The sequence below is a fragment of the Chrysochloris asiatica genome, unplaced genomic scaffold, assembly GCF_000296735.1.
Source record: "Chrysochloris asiatica unplaced genomic scaffold, ChrAsi1.0 scaffold00038, whole genome shotgun sequence".
Lineage (NCBI taxonomy): Eukaryota > Metazoa > Chordata > Mammalia > Afrosoricida > Chrysochloridae > Chrysochloris > Chrysochloris asiatica.
In genome coordinates, this window is record NW_006408556.1 from 4073160 (window position 1) to 4090949 (window position 17790).

Below are 17790 nucleotides of genomic sequence, written 5' to 3' on the forward strand. Positions count from 1 at the left end.
TTTTTTTTTTAAACAAGAAAACTCTATGATAGGAACACCTGCTATTTGCTTAACTGGTCTTTCAAAACATGGTCTCTGTGAGAAGGGGGAGTAAGAGGTAGTGCTTAGAAATGAGAATGTTGGGTAGGTTTTGAATCTCTTGGGATAGTTGTTGCATTTATCCAAAATCTGGAATTAGTAGCTACAACTCCAGTTTCCTAATTCCACTTTCCCAAAGAGTTTGCTGTATTTGATATACACAAAGTGTTGTTGTTGTTGTTATTTTCTGTAGAGTCGATTCCAACTCCCAGCAACCCTACAGAACAAGGTAGAATTGCCCCATAGGATTTCCACCACCACTTTGTCAGTTTATAGTACTGTGGTGGTTTGTATGATGCTGAAAGCTATGTCACTGGGATTTTTAATACCAGCAGGGTCACTCAGGGTGGATAGGTTTCAGCAGAGTTTCCAGATTAAGAAAGAGTAGGAAGGACAAGCAGACTACTTCTGAATGTCTAGCCGCTGTAAACCTTATGATAGCAGCGGAGTATTGTCAGATAGAGTGCTGGAAGATGAAAACATTAAGGACAGCACCAGAATACTGTCAGATATAGTGTGAGAAGATGAATCCCTCAGGTGGGAAGGCACTCAAAATATGCCTGGGGAAGACTGCTTCTTCAAAGTAGACTTGACTGTGATGACCAGAGTGGAGCAAAACTTATGGGACTGTCATTGGCTGATGGGGCATAACTCAAAATGATGAAAAACAGCCGTAAGCATCCATTAATAATCAGAACGTGGAATGTACAAAGTATGAATCTAAGAAAATTGGAAGTTGTCAAAAATGAAATGGAACACATAAAGATCTTTCCTGAAGTACCATGCTGTCTGTGATAGGATAATATCCATATGCCTACCAGGAAGACCCAGGAGCTCCTCAGAAACCCTATACAGGGTCACTATGGGCCAGAACCAACTTGATGACACTTACCAACAACAACAACCAGGAAAACCAGTTAATACCACTGTTATTCAAATTTACTCACCAACCACTAAAGCCAGTGATGATGAAATTGAAGAATTCTACTAATTTTTTCAGCTGGAGACTGATCAGACATGCAATTAAGATATATTAATAATTAATGGTGATTGGAATATAAGACTTGGAAACAAAGAGGAAGGATCAGTAGTTGGAAAATATGGCTATGGCAATACAAGTGACTGTTTCATACCTTTTTCAACAACATAAAAGGCAACTATATATGTGGACCTCACCAGATGGAATACACAGGAATCAAATTGACTACATCTTTGGGAAGAGATGGTGGAAAAGCTCAGTATCATCACCCAAAACAAGGCCAAGGCAGACTGTGGAACAGACCATCGATTGTTCATATGCAAGTTCAGGCTGAAATTGAAGAAAATTAAAACAAGTCACAAGAACTAAAATATGACCTTGAACATAGCCCACCTGAATTAAGAGACCATCTCAAGGACAGATTTGATATGTTAGACACTAATGACCGAAACCAGAAGAGCTATGGGATGACATCAAGAACATCTCACAGTGAAGAAAGAAAGCAAAAAGTCATTAAAAAGATAGAAAAGACCAAAATGAATGTCAGAAGAGACTCTGAAACTTGCTCTTCAGTGTAGAGATGCTAAAGCGGAAATCACTGAACAATATTATTAAAATCACATGCAAGTAAAATTTTGCTGAAGATAATTTAAAAATGGCTGCAACAGTGCATTGACAGGGAACTGTGAGAAACTCAAGCTGGATTCAGAAGAGGACATTGTTGTTAAGTGCCATCGAGTCATGAACCTATATAGGGTTTCCAAGGAGCAGCTGGTGAGCTTGAATCACTGAACCTTGTGGTTCAAACAGACCTTGCAGTCCAGCTCATTAAGCTGCAGCGCCACACCAGGACTCCAGGATAGGACGTGGAACTAGGGAGATCATTGCTGACATCAGATGGATCTTGGCCGAAAGCAGAGCATATCAGAAAGAGGTTTACTTGTGCTTTATTGACTATGCAAAGGCTTTCCACTGTGTGAACCATAACAAACTATAATCAACATTGCTGAGAATGATTATTTTGGAACACTTAATTATGTTCATGAGGAACCTGTGCATAGACAAAGAGGCAGCCATTTGAACAGAACAAGGGGATACTGGATGGTTTAAAATCAGAGGTGTGTGCCAGGGTTGTATTCTTTTACCACGCTTATTCAGTGTGTATGTAGAACAAATAATCAGAAAAGATAGATTACATGAAGAAGAACATGGCATCAGGATTGGAGGAAGACTCATCAACAATCTGTGGTATGCAGATGATACAAGCTTGCTTGCTGAAAACAAAGAGGACTTAAATTACTTACTGATGAAGACCAAAGAGCACAGCCCTTAGTACAGGTTGCATCTCAACGTAAAGAAAACAAAAACCCTCACCATTGGACCAATAAACAACATCATGATAAATGGAGAAAAGATTGAAGTTGTCAAAGATTTCATTTTGCTTGGATCCACCAACAACACTCATGAAAGCAGCAGTCAGGAAATCAAACTATGTATTGAACTAGGCAAATCTGCTGGACAAGACCTCATTAAAGTGTTCAAGAGCAAAAATGTCAGTTTGAAGACTAAGGTGAGTCTGACCCAACTATGGTATTTTAAATTTCTTCATATTCACGTGAAAGCTGGATGCAGTGCATAAGGAAGTTCATAGAAGAATTGATGCATTTGTGTTACGGTATTAGAGAAGAATATTAAACGTGCCATGGACTACCAGAAGAACAAACAAATCTGTGTTGGAAGAAGTAGAGCCAGAATGTTCCTTAGAAGCAAGTATGTCTGAAGTATGACTTAGTCTTTCATACTTTGACATATTATCAGGAGGGACCAGTACCTTCAGAAGAACATTGTTAAGTTGTTGTTGTTAAGTGCCGTCAAGTCAGTTCTGACCCATAGTGACCCTGTACAGGGTTTCCATAAATCTTTATGGGAGCAGAAAGCCTCATCTTTCTCCCGCGGAGCAGCTGGTAATTTCGAACTGCTGACCTTAAGGTTCGCAGCCCAATTCATAACCACTACACTACCAGAGCTCGGAAGAACAATATGCTTGGTAAATTAGAGGGTCAGTGATAAAGAGGAAGATCCCCAAGGAGATGGATTGGCATCATGCAGCAGTGATGGACTCAAAGGTAAGAATAGTGAGGTTGGTGCAGGACCCGTGTTTTTCTGCTGTGCATAGGGTTGCTATGAGTTTGCACAGACTCGACAACACCTAATAACAACATAAGATTTCCAAGGTTGTAAACCATTATGGAAGCAGATTCACATTTTTCTTCTGCCATGTGGCCAGTGGGTTTGAACCTCCGACCTTTGGGTTATTGGTCAAGCATTTAACCACTGCACCACCAGGGCTCCTATTGGCAAAGTATGTCTTGATAAACAGAAGGGATAAAGAGAAAGAGTTTGACTAGACCTGTGAATCATTCTGTCTTATTCATAGGACACCTGAATTTTGCCTATGAACTATAATAGCTGCTTCAACAAAGTCACTGAGGAAAAGTCACTAACTCAGAGAGAGGGAAGTACTGGAGTTGCAGTTGCAAGACAAGTAGTTAAGGCTCCTGTGATTGGTAAGTTTCATCGAGTCAGTCCTGACTCTTAAGGATCCTGTACAGGGTTTCTAAGGAGCAGCTAGAGGGTTTGAACCACCAACCAGCGCTTATTATACAGCAGCACACCAGGCCTCCCAGAGCTCCTGAGGAGGAGAAAAATTAGACTATTCCAGGCTGGTAGGCATCAGTCGGGGAACTAGTGGCAACTGGGATAAAAGCTAAGTGGCTCCCACATGGTCTAAGCCAAAGGGTAGGACCCAGACCAGGGATGACGGGAGCCAACGTAAAAATCTGACCCAAACTTGTTGCTGTTGAGTTGATTCCAACTCAGTGACCTTTATTTAGGTCACAACAGAAGTGCCCCCTCAGTTTCTAAGGCTGAAGCTCTTTATGAAGGCAATCTGTCACATTTTCCTCCTATGGCAGAAAAATGTGGTAGGTTTTTCTGCCACAGAAAAACAGGTTTGAACCACAGAGCCACAGTAGGTTTGAACTGCTGACCTTGTGTTTACCAGCCAAGTACTTTAACCACTGCACCACCAGGGATGCTTATGGAGCCAACACAGAGGAAGGTTCTTATGGGAAGACAGACTTTGTACACTTCAACTCACTGAGGTTGGGGCTCCTACTATCCCCCTGCTGCACAGGAAGGAATGGGCATAGTTTGTGTGACAAAGTACAAAGGGAATTTGGATGCAGACATTCAGACTCACAGCTCACAAAGAGGAACGGAGGGAAGAAAAAAGACTTGAGAGGAAGAAGGTCCCATCTAGGGTGACTGATTGACTATGAACTTGAAAGGAAATTTGAGATAATGAACATTGTTACCTTAGGTGGCCATGGAGCTGGTACTGATTGGAGCTGGGGGAGAAAAGCTATTAGGGACGTTGGGTAGACTGAGTGTGGGGTTTTTTTGTAGGTCAGCTGGATGGAGCCTTTGTCAGGTGGTAGAAAAGAAAAACAAGGGGGCAGCCATGTAGGGGAATGCCCAGGTACCTGACTTGGGCCATCAGAGGGGATGCACCAAAACTGGGACCATAAGGCATGGGAAAGGTTTGTCTGTGTTCTGGAACTAAGCAGAAAGGATAATGCAAAAAAAAGTCTGCAGATGCTTGCTCTAGCCTTTCCCTCTCTTTCATCTGTCTGTCTCTGCAGGAAGATTGTCTTATTTAAGCTGATACAAGTTACCTGCAAAACCCTCCTCTATCTGTCCTGTCATAGCATGAGACTTGAAATCTCAGAAGTGAAAAGAAATGTCTTAAATCCATTAGCCAGCAACCACCAAATCCTAAAGTCACTCCTCAGAACAACACACTGTTCTAACTTGGTCACAGAAACAGCTTGTGAGATGATCTGCTGATACTTTGGTGATAACTACTGAAACTTAGGTAAAAGAAAGAAAGAAAAGTAGAAAAAAGGAGAGAGGAAAAGAAAGGGAAGGAAAAAAAGAGAAATGACGTCCCCAGGGCTCACCTAAATGGAAACTTAGAGAACTAGAGAAGAGAAGGTGACTTTGTAGGATAAGCAGTGGACTTCTAACTGCAAGGTTGGTGGTTTGAGTCCACCCCACCGGCCTCTCTGTGGGAGATAGCTGAGGCTTTCTTCTCCTGTAAAGATCTACAGCCTCAGAAAACCTGTACAGGGCCTCTATGAGTTGGAACCGACTCCATGGCACTTAATAACTCCTCAAGGAAGAATCCCTGGTGGTGCAGTGGTTAAGCATTCACTGCTTGCTAACTGAAAGGCTGATGGTTTCTCCAAATCTATGGAGAAAGATTTGGCAATCTGTTTCTGTAAAGATTTCATCTTGGAGACCCTCTGAGGGAGTTCTACTCTGTTCTATAGTGTCACTGTGAGTTGGAATTGACTTGATAGAAATTTTTTTTTTTTTTTTTTTTAAGAGTTTAATCCTTAAAGACACTGTACTGCCATCTGCTGGAAAAGAGTTGTAATAACTGTAAAATCTATGCTATCTATAATACCTGTTTAGATGTGATGCTTTGGTGCTGTGTAATATACTTAAACTTCCGTGTCAACTGTAAGTACATCTTGTTCTTGGGTAACAGGGCTGGAACTATGATGTTCTCTCACTCTACCCTTTTATAGCCAGATTCGATGTCGCTTCTTCATGCGGGGGAATGGCCGCTGCCCCTTCAAGTCTGACTGTATCTACCTGCACCAGCTTCCATTAACCAGAGCCTCCGTCTCAGGTCCTGCCTGTCCTGAACATGTGCAGCTGGCCTCTGGGAATGAGGTGATTACCGCAGGGATGTGGGACAGGGGAGGCTGGTGGGTCCTGGCTAATGATGCCTGTGACCATTGCAAAACCTGTAATGATGGTAATGGTGTAGGCTTAGTTGTGGCCCCTTTGTGTTGTATACAACATGTCCAACTTTATATATCACCCTTGATTTCACCTATTTCTGGGACACCTAAGGTTGAAGCTGATGGGTTTCCCCTGACCTCTTTCCACTCCAGAGGTGCACCTAGGGGGCTCCGAGCTGGAGGACAATGTGGTCTTCAGGGACTCTGCCTTGGCTATGGCCTTCTGGGGTTCAGGACTACTCTTGGACCCCAGCAGTTCTCACCATGACCTCCTATAACCAGGACCAAATTGGAGGGGTGAGAGGTAGCATTTGCTAGGAGGGTGGGTATTCTCCTTAGTGGGCATGGTGGGGGCTAAAAATATCAAGCCCTTCACCCTCAGGCACTGTGACAGTGATGTAGCTGGGAAACTCGAAGAGGGGTGGAGGGGTCTCTGGAACAGGACGTGTTCTCACTCTCTTTCCAGGGCCTTGACTTTTAACTTTGGCTCTTTTCTAGAAGGATTCTATAAGGAAACCAATAAAATGCACCTAAACCATTACTGGTGTTGTCTGAAAAGTGATCTGCTCATAGTCAGCCCACCAAACCTTTCCCGACACCTCCCGGAGCAAGGAGAGTCAGGCTGTTTCTGTGTTCAATCTATTGTAATATATGACAGGTCAGGGCAGTCTTGGAGAAAATCCACAGTGCACTCAGAAGAGGATGTCTTAGTCGTACGAAAAAAGCAATGACTGCATGGATTTCCACAGGTAGAAAGTTCTTGAAGATCTCCTAGAGTCCTTGAATCACACTCTAACAGAACCCTTACCTTAGAACTCTTCCTCCCTGATCACCTTCCCACTGGCTGAATGCAGACCTTGGCGGGCAGAAGTCATAGTAACCACAGAGTAAAACTGGTGGTTGAGGATGGACAGGACACTACAGGCTGTTTAGCATTCTTGCCCCTGCCTACTTCTAGCCAGTGTGCCAACCCCTCACCCCACCCCACCCCCATAGCCTCTCTGCTGCCTCCCTACTCTCCACCTTCCTACTGCATCCAGCTAGCCATTTAAAAGCCAAAAACATCCCCTATGAAATCAGAACAGAGGGAATCCTGGTGCGGTGGTGCTGTGGGTTAATGCACGGGACTGCAAAGTCGGTTTGAACTGCAAGGTCAGTGGTTCAAGCAGTTCAAGCTCACCAGCCGCTCCTTGGAACCCGTATACAGGATTACTATGGGTTGGAACTGACTTGATGGCACATACATCAACCTGAGGTAGAAGATACCTAGAAGGAACTTCTTTCCTGCTCTTTTGGCCTTTGCAAAGCAGATACAATCTAAGACATATTCCATAACACCAATATCTCCCAGGTAGTATTAACTCAAAGTCACTTTTGAAATAATAAACAATTTTGGCTCAAATGTAAATCAGATCAAGCTCATAATATTCTCACAGCTTCACATACTATTCAGAGTGAAAGTCAAAGTCTTCCTATGACCTCAAGGCCCCGCATAATCTGGCCCTTTTACCTTCTGACTTTATGTCCTCGTCCTGTCATCAAGCTTTCTCTGCTCCAGCCACATTTCTGTTCCAGGGCCTTTATACTTTACCCACTTCCAGAGTAGTCGGCCCCTGTATATTTGTCTGATTTACTCTTTCTCAGGTTCATCTTTCCTGAATGTCCTATTTTAAATTGCCTATCTCCTTTCCCTGATATCTTAATTATTTTTGTTGAGAATATACCCCACAAAAACATACACGAGGTCAAGTTTCTGCCTGTATAGTTCAGTGACGATGATTACATTTTTTGAGTTTTGCAACCATTCTTACCCTCTTTTTTCTGAATTGTTCCTCCCCAATTAACATAAACTCACTGCCCCCATAAAAGAGCCTTGAAAGCACTCAGCTGCTTACTGAAAGGTCAGTGGTTTGAATCCACCAGCTGCACTGCAGAAGAAAGATAAGGCAGTCTGTTTCCATAAAGATGACAGCTTTGGGGCGATTCCACTCTGTCCTATAGGCTAACTATCAGTCACAAGTGACTTTACAGCTGTGGCTTTACTGCCTCTAAATTTCTTATCTAATCTTTCAAGTTGCTGTTGCCAGTTGGATCTCATGTGGTGGTGGTGGTGTGACGTGGAGTCGGTTCCGACTCATAGCGACCCTAATAGGGTTTCCGAGGCTGTAAAACTTTATGGAAGCAAAAAGCCTCTTTTTCCCACGGACCCCCTGGTAGTTTCAAACTAACTGACCTTAAGGTTAGCAACCTGACTCGAAACCATTACACTACCAGAGGTCCTTTTGGATCTCATATAGATCTTTAAAAAGAACGCTGCTCAGAGCAGACATTCTTTACTAGTTAAGTTTCTTTTGTTTTAAGGAGACATCCAGGAATGTTTTTAGTTTAAGGTTTAAATATTATCATAGGGCAATAGTTTTATGTGTTCATCTAGCCTACATGGTTCCAAAAAATCTAGATTCCATGAGAGTTTTCAATTTTGTTCTGTATTTTCCCCTTTTGATCATGATTCTTCTACAGAACTTTTTTTTTTTTTTTTTCCAACATGTTCATGAATGGTAGCCAGCCACAATCCAGGTATTCTAGTCTCATGGAAAAGGAGAAAGTTGTTTATGGAGAAAATATTCCGTTTTCTCCTTCCAATCTTTTTTTCTTTAGAATTATTTTATTAAATCATAAATATATAACAGCTTAACTCTATATGTGCACTTAATTTTTTTTTTTTTTTTTAAGGAAACTGTTGTCTTATTAGGCTATGATCCTGGCTAATAGCTTTGTAAAACTTTAAGAAAAATCTTTCAAAAGATTTCACATGTCACCTGAAATGTACAAATTTCACATTATCAAAGAAGGAATGCTTCTACACTCAAACAGCAATGAAAAACCTAAGAAGCTGCTTCAAAGGATTTAAAAAAAAAATCTTTCCTCCACAGTAAGGTGGTTAAGTGTCGGGGAGTAGGTTCTGCCTCCTAGCATACCTGTATAGGGTTTTTGAGGAGTGGTTGGGGAGTTTGAACCCCTGACCTCGCAGTTAGCAGTCTAGTGCTTATCCTACAGTGCCTCATAGGACTTCACAGTAAGGTAAAGTTATTAAATAAGCCAGTCCATTCACAAAATGGCACTTTGCATCTGTGCTAGTGTCTTCTGCCATAGCACTGCATATGTGTGCTTAACGGACATAAGAGTTTCCTAACACCATTGTTTCCACAACCTGAAGCTGTTCTGATACCTCTGGGCTTCCATTCCTCTTCTATTTATACAAGCGAAGCCCATTCTCCTCCCATTCTTGTTTCATTCTGCTGTGCATAAGGTTTCTATGAGTCAGTACCGACTCGATGGCACCTAACAACAACAACAATGGCTAGTGATCATAAACATTTCTTCATATGTTTGTTGGCTGCCCGGATCTCCTCCTTGGTGAAGTGTCTGTTCATGTCCTGTGCCCATTTTTTAACTGGGTTATTTGTCTTACTCTTTTTTTTTTTTTAATGTTTTATTGTGAATTATGTGATAGTTTACATGGGAGAACATTAGCTTTACATTCATCCTGTCATATATCGTTTCATTGCCATGGTTACAATGCCCTCCATGCATCATCAACCAACCAAAGGGTATATCCTGCAAGCTTGCCCCCCAGTCGTCAGCACACAGACCCTCTCCCTCTCTGGTCAAAAGTCCCTAGCCACTTCATCTCTCCATGTCATTGTCTCTGCCTCCATCTCTGGCATCACTGTTTCTCTGGGTAGGGTCCCACTCTCCACTCTTCTCCCTTGATGGTCCCAGGGACCTCTGTTCCTAGACTGCAAAGTCAATCACTCCCCTCCTTTTGCTACAAAACGTCTACCTTTACATTTCCAACCCTCACAATCAGTCCTGATAACAATTATTCATTATTGTATCATAAGAGACCTATCCACATCTCTTTTCATCAGCCCCGCCCAGACAGATTGGATACTACTCAGTGGAGATTCTACCTTCTTCCATGCCCTCTGGATCTAGGCTCCCTCTTGAAAGCTTGTAAGTCAGTCACTTCTTGCCTTTGTAGCCCCCCCCACTTTGGGTAGCCAATTTCCTTTGTTTCTCTGCTTACATTTATTCCTAGATAGTTCATCCTTTGGGCGGCTATTGTAAATGGTATTGCTTTCCTAATGTCCTTTTCAGCGCTGTCGTTATTGCTATAGAGGAATCCAACTGATTTTTGTATGTTGATCATATTGCAGAATCTTCCAATGAGGTCTAGTACCTTTTTTTACTGAGTCTCTGGGATTTTCTATGTATAGGTTCATATCATCTGCAAATCAAGAGAGTTTATTTCCTCTTTGCCAATTTAGATGCCCTTAATTTCCCTGTCTTGCCGTATAGCTCTTGCTAAGACTTCCAGCGCAATATTGAATAGAAGTGGTGACAAAGGGCATCCTCATCTGGTTCATCTTGTTCATAGAAGGAAGGCTTTCAGTTTCTCTCCATTGAGAGTAATGTAGGCTGTTGGTTTTGTATGTTGTTGTTAAGTGCCGTCAAGTTGGTTCCGACCCATAGTGACCCTGAACAGGGTTTCCGAGGCTGTAAATCTTTATGGGAGTAGAAAGCCTCATCTGTGTCCCGCGAAGCAGCTTGTAGTTTCGAACTGCTGACCTTGCGGTTCGCAGTCCAATTCGTAACCACTATGCTACCAGAGCTCCTTATGTTGGTTTTGTATATATGCTCTTAATTATGTTGAGGAATTTCCCTTTACTTCCTAGTTTGTTGAATTTTTTAAATCAGGAATGGATGTTGGATTTTGTCAAATGCCTTTTCTGCATCAATCGATATGATTATGTGGCTCTTTTCTTCTTTCTTACTTATATGGTAGATTACATTAATTGTTTTTCTAATGTTGAATCCTGTCGTCTTTCTATAAAAGTGAGGTCATACAATATTTGTCCTTTTGTTGGACTTATTTTACTCAGCATATCTTTAAGCTCCACCCACATTTTAACATTTATCAAGAGTTCATTTTCTTATTGGCTGATTAGTATTCTATTGTATATGTGTATGTACGGCCTTTTGTTTATCCGTTCATCTTTTGATGGGTATTTAGGGTGTTTTCCCCTTTCGGTTATTGAGATTAATGCTGCAATGAACAGTGATGTAGAAGTGTTTGTCTGACTCTCTTCTTGCAGCTCTTTCCATATGTACTTAGGAGTGGACTTGCGGGTCCTACAGTAGTTTTAGTTTTTTGAGGAGCTGACATACTGTTTTCCACAGTGTCTATACCTTCCTATACTTGAAGGCACTTACCACAGTCCAAGTTGTCTGTCTCTTCCCACTTTAATGTGGGAAATGTCACATTTAATAAAATGTCAGCAATATGAAAGCAAGGACCTTGTTTTGTTTCCTATCCCCAGACCCTAGAACAGAAACTGACCCACAGTGACACCACAGTACCTTTGAACGAGTGGATGTGCTTGTGGCAGCAGCCGGGAGGATGGAGTTGTAAGCCAGCCCCCAACGCAGGGTTTATGGTGCGCTCTATGGCTTTTCTCTCTCCCTTCCCCATTTTCCTATGCCCTACAGTGATTTCTAGTTTTGCTGGAAGCCTATTCCGTCCAACAGATTTCCTTAACCTGAAATAGGACGGCAGAGGCAGTCCTGAGCTCCTATAAACAACTAGGATGAGGTTTCTTAGGCTTTGGAAGTTAACAAAAAAGTCTTTGGCCAAAACAATGGCATTAAATTTTATTGCGACCCCATTCTCAGGTATATGTGCACATCAAACACATCCTTCTGGAAAGGACTGAAATCTACATGCTGTCCTCTTTTGGAAGAGGTGAAGTTAGGGTTGGGTGGTAAACAGTCTTCACATCCTATCACGAAGTTCGCTATCTACAATCAACGTGGGCATCAGTTAAAAGGTAATGTTGCTTCTTGTTGTTGTTGTTAGGTGCCATAGAGTCCAGTCGTTACCAACTCATAGCATCCGTATGCACAAAAGAAAGAAACACTGCCCTATCCGGGGCCAACCTCACAATTGTTGCCACGCTTGAGCCCATTGATGCTGCCATATTGCCAATCCATCTCGTTGGGAGTCTTCCTCTTTTTCTCTGACCCTCTACCTTATCAAACATGAAGTCCTTCTCCAGCGACTGGTCCCTCTTCACAACATGTCCAAAGTATGAGAGACAAGGTTTGCCATCCTGGCTTCCAAGAAGCACTCTGGCCGCACTTCTTCCAATACAGATCTGTTGGTTCTTTTGGCAGCCCATGGCACTTTCAATATTCTCCTTCAACACCATAACTCAAATGCATCAACTCTTCTACATTATTTCTTATTCACTGTCCAGCTTTCACATACATATGAGGTTATTCAAAATACCATGGCTTGGGTCAGGCGCACGCATCTTAGACCTCAAGCGGACATCTTTGCTCTTCAAAACTTTAAAAATGTCTTGTGCAGATTTGCCTAATGCAACTCGTCGTCGTTTGATTTCTTGACTGCTGTTTCCAAGAGTGTTGATGGTTGATCTAAGAGGAATAATGTCACTAAGACCCTGAAAAACCTCTATTTAATGGAGATGGGGAGGAAGGAAGTAGTTGAGGGTTAGAAGCCGAGGCTTCACTCCACCCTGGCGACCTGGCCCCGCCCACAAACAAACTTCTGGCTGGCAATATTTACGAATCGGGCTGTTAACCTCAGGGACAGCAGTTCAAAACTACCAGCTGTTCCGCGGGAGAAGGTTGAGGGTCTCTGTTTCTATAAAGATTAACAGCCTCGGAAGCCCTGTACAGGGTCATTGTCAGTAGGAAGGGACTCCACGGCATATAAATACCAATACCAATGCCCGTTTCTGAGTCTGCTCTATTGCTGGGACACACAGGCTCCGCCTCGCCCCTAGTCCATCCTCCTACCAGAGGTGACTTGTCCATTACTGGACCCGCCCCTTCCTGTCTGCTAGCTGAGCCCCGTCTCCGCCCACACTTTCTCAGTCTATTTCCGGCCGCGCGCGCACTCTCGGGCTCTAGGGCGTTGAGTCAACCAACGGTGCTGCTACCAACTTCTGCGTATTGCGGCAGGATCTGGAGGAGAGCTGCCTCTTCGTGTCAGAACCAGCGCTTCAGTCCTGTCTTTCCTCAGTCTCGGAACTGAGGCCCTAAACCTGAGCACGGCACCGGTGCTCCGGGCATGGCGACCCCTGGGTCTGAGGACGCTTGTCCGGCTCCCTGGGTGCAGCTGGACTCCCCTGCTCGCCTCCTGCTCCAGGCGTTGCAGGCGGGGCCCGAGGGGACGCGGAGTGGCCTCAGGGTGCTGCGTACGCTGGCCCACCGCGGCGGGGAGCCCTTCTGCTGGGGCCGCTTCCTGGAGGGGCTGTGCCGGGAGGAGCTTGTTGTGGATGGGCTGGACTGCCCCCTGAAGCTGTGAGTCGTCCTCCGCGGCCCTTCGCCCCTGTGGCCACCCCCTTTTATAGCTGAGAAAATGGAGGCCCAGAGAGGTTAAGCGATTCCCCTCAGCAAGAGCGCCTAGGGTACCTCTGGCCCTGGGACCCTGCCGCGCATCTATGTTCCAGGCAGGGCCCGACCCCAGGATGCAAAGACTTAAAATAAGTCTTGTTTTGGGTGTGAAAAAGTGTAGGTCAGTGGAGTCAGTTCCATCTCTTTAAAAATAATTGGATACATGCCTCTAACCTGGTGCTGGAGATGTGCCGCGAAGTCAGTTCCGACTCATAGTGACTCTGTACAGGGTTTCCGAGGCTGCAAATCTTTGCGAGAGCAGATAGCCGCATCTTTTTCCCCGAGGAACAGCTGGTAGTTTCGAACTGATGTTTGGAGATTCACAACCAGATTCGTAACCATTACATTACCAGAGCTCCTTGTGTCTAACATAGGCTTCATTTATGTACACTTTGTACACAGGGGCTAAAATATGTATGTAAGGAAATATACAAAAATACAGCTTTTTTTTTTTTTTTTTTTTAAACAGGCATGCATCTATTACAGATTAGGTTCCAAAATGACTTTTTGAGCGATATTCGATGACCATTTATAAAAAGCCAACTTTGTATTGTGAATTGGGTGAAGGGACAATGAACACTTGAATGACTCCCATGTCTGCCTGTCTGTCCACACGGACTCTTGCAGTAGTGCTGCCTCCCATCCTGTATGTCCACTAGCATTCATCCCACAGCTTTCCCCAGTTTGCTGTCTGGTTTCCCTAGCACAACACTAACTACTTGTTCTCCTCTGCTACCCAGGAAGCCACTGCTGCTACAATTGCCCCTCTTATGTCGCAGGAACCTCATGTCCCTGCTGATGGCTGTCCGGCCATCACTGCCGCAAAGCAAGCTCCTCTCTGTGCTTCAGATTGTCCAACAGGACTCTGACCCTGACCCCTGGCTACGAGCCCTAGCAGAATTGCTGCAAAGGGATCTGGGAGTTGAGGTGTCCATTGAGGGAGCATCCCCACTCTCCAAAAGATGCCAGAGTCAGCTTCGAAACCTGTGTATGCAGTTGGGCCAAGGGGGCAGGGGGTTGAAGTTGCTTCAGACTCCAGACCCCAAAGAGGAAGAACAGAAGGAGGAGGAAGATAAAGACTCTCAGCAGCTTGGAAAACGTAAAAAAGACCCAGAAGAAGAACCTACCAGCCCTGAGGGGGAGAGATTCCCGAAAAGGTTTCGGTGTTTGGAAAAAGAAGAGGAAGATCCTGCAGAGAAGAAGTCTGAAGATGAATCATTGGACTCCTTGGCAGATGGAGGAGGTGTATCACCCATTAGGAACCAGTCTATTATGGAGACTGAGACGAGTCTGGAGGATGCCAAGGACCTAGTTCAGAATTTGGAGTTGCCCAAAGCTGTCCAGGTACTGGAATGGGGAGACTGAATTTAGAGTGAGCTTTCAGGAATGAGGGTTTGGTTGAAAGCCGGCTGGACCACTGTTTCCCAGTTGAGATGACGATGGTCCAAGGAGTTAGAAGGATAAGGGAGGTTGAGAGAATCTAGTCTCCACAGATTCCAAGGAGGGATTAGGGAAAGAAGTAATTAGAAGTGGAAAAACACGTGGAGCTGTTGGTTAATGCGCCGGATTGCAAAGCTGTTTGAACTGCAAATTTGGTGGTTCATGCTCACCAGCTGCTCCTTGGAAACCCTATATAGGGTTGCTATGGGTTGGAACTGACTCAACGGCACTTAACAACAATGACCTGTATGGTGGGGTTAAGGATATCAGGTAAGAGGAGAGATCCTCGAACTATTCTGGTCGTGGGAGTCATGTCAGCATCTAGTCCGAGGCCTGAGTCTACCTCAGTAGAGTTATTAGATGCAGAAAAGACAAGTCCAGACCGTTGGATTTCACACACAGGCCTTTTCTAATGTGGGTTCCTTCCTAGTATATGTATATATTTTTGGAATCTCCAAGAACTGCCTCCCCCACGGGAGAACACTCTGATTTTTAATTTTTTCCCCCAAGTTTTTATTGTGAATTGAGTGATAGTTTACATGGTTACATGGGAGAACATCGGTTTTACGCTTATCGTTTCATTGCAATGATTATAATCTTCTCTGGATAGAGTCCCACAGTCTGCTCGTACTCTTCTCCCTTGATGGTCCTAGGGTCCTCTGTTCCTGGACTGTAAGATTAACTAGTCCCCTCTTTTTACAAAACTTCTACCATTACAGTTGTGACAGTTGCAATTAGTCATGGTAACAATTACTATTGAATCATACGAATCTTATCCCCATCTGCTTTCACCAGACCCATCTAGACAAGATGAAAACCATTCAGTCGGGGGTTCCTAATACTTTCTATCATACTTTTATAGACTTCATGTTCATGGTTCTCTTGAATCATTTTTCCCACTGGAGTGGGGTCTTCTCAGAGGGCTTGGACTTGGGGTCCTGCTGCGGGAATAGAGTCTTGGCAGTGACTGGACTTTCCTTGACAGGACCTGCTTTCTAGGCTGCAGCAGCTGCTGAAGACCTCTGAAGAGGTGACTACCCTGCTTACCATAGCCCTTCCTCCACCTCTGCTTGGGGCCTGCGCCATGCTCAGGGAGGCCCCAGTGCTGTGAGGTCCAGACTGGTGGGAGGGGCCGGGAGTGGGGAGGGTCTGAGGATAGTTGCTGCAGGAGCTTTTTGACCCAAGTACAGATATACCACTGTACACCAGGCGCCGTACACCTTTGGGGATCGGAGCTACCTCCTTTGCCAGTAAAGAACTCAAATGGCCTTGACATTGCATTAGTCTCCCCAGGGATTGGAAGACACCCCACCAGATGAACTGCAGCTTCTCCATGAATGCAGTCCCTGCCAGGTGAGTCCAGCCTGCATGGGCCTGAGGTCACATCATCCCCACTAACCCTTTTCCATTTAAGTTTTTGTTTTCTAACCTCCTATGGGAATTTGGGGAAGGGATTTTCTTTCCTTAGTTCCTTGGTGCCCCTTTCAGCCTTACCTTACCTTACCCAGCTGCCCTTGCCCTGCTCCTTCTATTGCCCAGCTGTCTAGAGACAGGCTAGAGATGGAGATGAAGTGTCCCAGTATCCTCTCTCCATCCTTCCCTATCCATGCCCCTTACCGGCAGGTGGACCTGCTGTGTGCCCAGTTGCAGCTGCCCCAGCTCTCAGACACAGGTCTCCTGCAGCTCTGCTCCTGGCTGCTGGCCATTTCACCAGACCTCAGCTTCAGCACTGCTACCGTGCTGACCAAGAGCCTCTTTCTTGGACGGGTAGGTACATCAGGAGACACTGGGCACACTGGGGATGGTGGGGCAGAGGCTGAGCTCAGAATCAGAAGGGGTTTCTGGGCAGCCTCAGACAAGGAAAGGATGCCCACCCTCTCAACTGGAAAGGCAGGGACTCTGGGGCATCTCCCCACATGGCATCTAACTTCTCCCCATTGGGCCCCCAAACCCTTCCAGAATGGGTTTTCAGGGATTTGGGAGCTGGGGAGGGGAGTTATGGACTGTCTATATGAGTCCCAAATAAAAGAACTTTTTTTCCCCTTCTTTGTAACACGGCCATCTGAAGTGTGTATCTGAAACACATCTACTGAAGAAAAAAGAAATTAATGAACTGCTTTTTTTGTCTCCCCCTTGACTAGATCCTCTCCCTAACCACCTCCGCCTCCCGCTTGCTCACCACTGCCTTGACCACCTTCTGTGCCAAGTATACCTACCCCGTCTGCAGAGCCCTCGTTGGCCCTGTGCTCCAGGCCCCAGGCACAGGTGATTCTGGAGCTAGCCCCAGGACTGGTCACTCTGTCCGCTCTGTTTCCAGGGTTGCCCTGGTAGGAGGAGGGTATTCAGTGGGTAAATGTACCTGTGGCTTCTTAGTCACACTCTGTCCTGCCATTTCCCCTCAGCTTCACCCCTCTGCTCTACCCTGTTCAGGTCCAGCGCAAACAGAGTTGCTATGCTGCCTTTTCAAGGCCGTGGAGCCAGACACGCAGGTTGTAATGCTGGGGTGAGTGGCAGGCCTCCTTGCTGCCCTTGCGCCCACCACCTCCTCTCTGTACCCAGGGTTGTTCCTGGCACTCTGGGGCTAGAACTGAGTAGGCACCAGATCCTGTTCCTCTAAGATGGGCAGTGAGTCAGCCAGACCCCTCTAGCCCCCCACCTCTTGCCTGAACCTGGCTTGTGTCTTCCCCCCTGTAGATGCATGCAAGATACCATCCAAGGATTGCAGCTTTCAAAAAATTGCAGAATTTAAAAAATTCTGCACTCTAGGTGTGGGGGCTGACTCTGTGCCAGGCACTTTGGCACTTTGGGAAATACAGAGAAGAGGCTGATTGGTGGTCCCTGCTCTTGAGCAGTTGACAGTGTGTTGGAATGTGGCGCAGTCGTTCATAAGAGCACTGGTTTGAAGTCAAATTTGGCTTTTTTTTTTTTTTTTTT

General features: G+C 44.9%; 1 protein-coding gene across 1 annotated transcript in view; it reads left to right on the plus strand.

The window, feature by feature from the left end:
• Window positions 1-13090: 13090 nt before the first annotated feature.
• Window positions 13091-17790, plus strand: part of FANCE (Fanconi anemia, complementation group E) — a 15008-nt gene continuing 10308 nt past the window's right edge. Inside the window, exons 1-7 of the mRNA XM_006860561.1 lie at window positions 13091-13323; window positions 14157-14760; window positions 15842-15886; window positions 16141-16209; window positions 16480-16623; window positions 16998-17121; window positions 17287-17359. Of these exons, the coding sequence (XP_006860623.1) occupies window positions 13091-13323; window positions 14157-14760; window positions 15842-15886; window positions 16141-16209; window positions 16480-16623; window positions 16998-17121; window positions 17287-17359 (1292 nt within the window). The remainder of the gene's footprint in view (window positions 13324-14156; window positions 14761-15841; window positions 15887-16140; window positions 16210-16479; window positions 16624-16997; window positions 17122-17286; window positions 17360-17790) is intronic.